This window comes from Crocuta crocuta, unplaced genomic scaffold (genome assembly GCF_008692635.1).
Source record: "Crocuta crocuta isolate KB4526 unplaced genomic scaffold, BGI_CrCroc_1.0 scaffold207, whole genome shotgun sequence".
In the NCBI taxonomy this organism is placed as follows: Eukaryota; Metazoa; Chordata; class Mammalia; order Carnivora; family Hyaenidae; genus Crocuta; species Crocuta crocuta.
This window is the reverse complement of record NW_027531996.1, coordinates 2,992,203-2,996,226: the sequence shown is the minus strand read 5'-3', so window position 1 is coordinate 2,996,226 and position 4,024 is coordinate 2,992,203. Positions and strand designations below refer to the sequence as shown.

Genomic DNA, 4,024 nt, shown 5'->3' with positions numbered 1-4,024 from the left:
TCTGGGTCTGCTTCTGGAGAATCTGATCTAAGAGAGACACTAAAGTCATTTTAATTGAAATACTAAGAAAAGAGTTGGAAACCTTGGCCATGCCCAAGGGGAGTACCTGGCTTACACATATAATAGGTTGTCAAAGTCTTTCAAGGTGGTTAATATTGAGCGGAAGGGGTCTCAAGCAAAACCAAATGTATCTTAAATGTAAAGAAGTAAGAAGTTTTTGGAGAGAAATATTGGTGATCAAATAGGGAGAGAAAGCAGAAGACATGGAAGACGATGAGATATTTGGCCTGGGCACTGAAGGATAAGTAGGAAGTGAGGATGTAGGGAACAGATCCCTCAGACAAGGCACAAAGATATATTTTCTAGAACTATATGCACCTGTGATGCCATAAAATAGAGAAGAAACTTAATTAGAGAAACATTAGAAAGTGATTTGTACAGGGCCCCAATTTTTCATTACATGGACATCCAAGTGAAAACAAAGACACTGGATTTGTAACAGGTGGTTATTTATTTCTGTCATTCCATCATGTCCAGGACAGCAGAAGCATAGGCTGAGCAAAGATACAAGTCAATAGCTCCACATGATCAGTGGCCTTAAGGGTATCAACAGATTCTCCTAACACAGGTCTTTTTTCTTTTTTTCTTTAAGCAAATGGTACTTAAGGAGCAATTAGTAGGATTGCTAACTAGAAAAATGTACCTAATTCTCCCTTTTTGCAGGGAGGCGGCAGGCATGGGGTGTGTGGACATACTGGTTTCTAAATGGTATTCCTCCTCATGCTGGACTGCTGCCCAGGTGTTGAATCTCCACAGACAGCTTATATACCTCCAGGGCCATTTTCACATCCTCTGGGTAGGGGAGACACTGCAAGAGCTTTTTGCCTACTAGCACTTGTTCGCAGCCCATCTGATCTTCCTAAAAGAGATAAAAGGATAAATTTAGAGACTTCTCTCCACCTGTGGAAATACAAGGTTTCTTCCGGATGCCTCAGTGATGACCGCAAAATTAGAGTAACCGACCATTTTCAGAGCTGGTGGAAGAAATGAAAAGATTCTCTGTCTCAGCAGGGTGTTCGCCCTAGGACCCAGCACACTACGACTCCTCGTAGGTGGTGAATAACTGAGCAGGGAAGGAGCAAGCCTGCAGAAGACATCCAGGAGCCTTCTTCAGGAACAACTGAAGGAAGAGTTCTGACAGTGTGGCAAAATCATAACATGTATTGTAGAAAGCATGGGGCTAGGGACCAGGTGACCTGGATCTATGGAGCCCTCCTATCTAGGGGTTTGGTTCTTCTTGCTAGAAAATGAGAGAATTAGAACTTGCTTTAACGAGCTCATCAAGTGCTTTGAGGCTGATTTCAACCACTCAGAAGTGAGTCCTGATAAAAATCAGATTTCATCAACATTGGTTGACAGTGCTCTGATGCCGATTACCAATTTTAGAATATGATAGGATATCCTGAAATGCGTGCCACTTACCCACTTACACTTGGGCACTGCTGGCAACCACATTCCGTTCTTTGAGCAGGTGAGTTTTGGGGAACCAACCATACCATAGCCATCATTACACTGGACGGTAACATTCTCAGGCTCAACATACTGGTCCTTATGCGCAGTCACACCTCCATTCTCTATCTTTGGTTTCTGGCACAGAGCTGAATGGGAACACAATTCTGATCAACCTCTGATTCTCAGAATAAGATCTGACAAAAGCGAAGAATCCTGAGGGGGTGAGAAACACTGATAATAAATTATACCTGCATGGTGAGAGTTGTTTTTTTCTCCATTTATTGTATGATTATAACAATAAAATTAATAATGAGAACAATGTTATTTTATACACTATTATCAACATAAAATGCTATGATTATCTCCATTTGGCTAGAGAGAAAAAGCACTAAGTAAAATACTATTATTATTTCTATTCAGCTACAAAGAAAAATTAGGTACAGATAGTTTATGTGACTTGTCCTGAGGTTGCATAGCTTTTAGGTGGGCATGACTATAATATTATAAATTATTATACTTATATTATACTTATAAACCTAAGTATTGTGGTGCTAGAATCTGAATTTTTAAAACTACTATATCTCAAAACCTCACTCTTTTTATGATCTTACATATGTCATTTTTCTTCACATACCCTTAACGTCTTTCTGTGTTCAGTGAAGACAATGATGAGACATTAGCCTCTTGAGTTGAAGGCACACCTAATCTTGGTGGTCAACCAGAAATTTCCTATTAGGCCAATTTCATTATGAGAAGATGAATGGGATGTGTGGGGCTCTAACAGAGATATCAGATACCTCACGAAGTTTTGGAATTTATCCATAAGAGTAGCCATTTAAAATTAAGCAGGCACTTACAGAAATGTTGGTAAATCCTCACTGATACTTTCAAATTAAAAATTGCTACCTCCATGTGCAGAAACAGAACCATGCATGCAGAGATACTTGAATTATGCCAAAAGTAGCAGTGTGGAAACTATGGTCCATTTAATAAGTGGTACACAGCTTATTGATTATTCACTAGGGAAAACCAAACTTTGACCCCCACTTTCTACCACAAATGCATAGGAATTTCAAGTCGGTCAGCAATATCATTGTGAAAGGTAAAACAATAAAGCTCTGTAAGATAACATAAAAGAATGCTTTTCTTGCATTTTGTTGTTGTATAGAATGTTGCCTTGTGTTAAGCAAATATTTCTCAAACAAGACACAAAAAGTTCCAACATCAAGGAAAATACTGATAAAGTTAAATAAATGGGAATTTAGAACTTATGTTTATCTAAATTGGAATTTATAACTTATGTATATATGTAAATTATTATAACCATTTTTGGACAAAATTTGACATCATCTACTAAAGATGAATATGTGTATTCTCTACAAAACAGCAATTCTACTCCTGAGTTTATTCCTGATAGAAATGTTTGCACATGTGTACTAAGAGACATGCACAAACATGTTCCTAAGAGTATTATCCATAATGGCCTCTAAAACATGAAAAGCTCAAACTTTTATAAAGTACATAAAGTGTGGCATAAATTCATCCAAAATAATATTATAAAGAAATGAAAGTGAATAAACTATCACTATATGTAAGAACATAGATGATTTTCCAAACCTAATGAAGAAAGAAGCCAGGCACAAAAGACTACAAGCATGATCTCCTCTATATAAAGTTGGCAAAACTAATCCATAGTGATAGAAGGTGTGAGTATCCACCAAACTGAAAAGGTACTTTAAGACCAAAAACCAAAGTAGGCCATTCCATACAGTTTGCCCAGAATTTTATTAATGGTAACTTACTGATGGGGGAGAATCAGGCAGACAACAATCCAAGCCCTGTAAGTGATTCTCAAAAAAGTCTGGACTTCAGTCCACAGATTTTTCTAGAACGAGGGGGCATTGTAGTACAGGCCATTGTAGTAAGATCAAAGGGTTCAAAACACCTAATTGACAGTTAACCTTTAATGAGTTCTTGTGGTGCCATCTATACTTCAGAAAGAGAAAAGACTATTTTAGCTCCAAGATTCATGAAAGGCCAAAGCAAGTTTCCCCCTGTACCGGCCTTGATGGGCATTTTTAAGGTATACATATTCATCTCCAAAAGACCTGGAACACATAGCCCCAAGAGAGGTCATCAAGCGAACAGGAACATGATGGTAGACCAAGGTACAGTCAGTATCATCCACGCTTCTACACGTAGAATTGACATAGCAACGTTCTTTGGGAAAAAGAGTCATGCAGTGCTTGAAGGGCAGGTTCACGTTGTGATGATTATTGATTTTTACATCTAACATGTGTACACTTGTGTGTAGTATGTTAGTTACATTTCAGTTAAAACTTTTAATAAAACAAAACAGGGACGCCTGGATGTCTCAGTTGGCTAAGCATCCAACTTCAGCTCAGGTCATGATCTCACAGTCTGTGAGCTCGAGCCCCACATTGGGCTCTGTACTAACAGCTCAGAGCCTGGAGCTTGCTTCAGATTCTGTGTCTCCTTCTCTCTCTACCCC

General features: G+C 38.5%; 1 protein-coding gene across 1 annotated transcript in view; it reads right to left on the bottom strand.

Annotated features, from left to right (window-relative positions):
• Window positions 1–778: 778 nt before the first annotated feature.
• Window positions 779–4,024, bottom strand: part of LOC144240747 (C4b-binding protein alpha chain-like) — a 4,984-nt gene continuing 1,738 nt past the window's right edge. The window contains exons 3-4 of the mRNA XM_077775160.1: window positions 1,483–1,658; window positions 779–919 (exon numbers count right to left, since the gene is read on the bottom strand). Of these exons, the coding sequence (XP_077631286.1) occupies window positions 779–919; window positions 1,483–1,658 (317 nt within the window). The remainder of the gene's footprint in view (window positions 920–1,482; window positions 1,659–4,024) is intronic.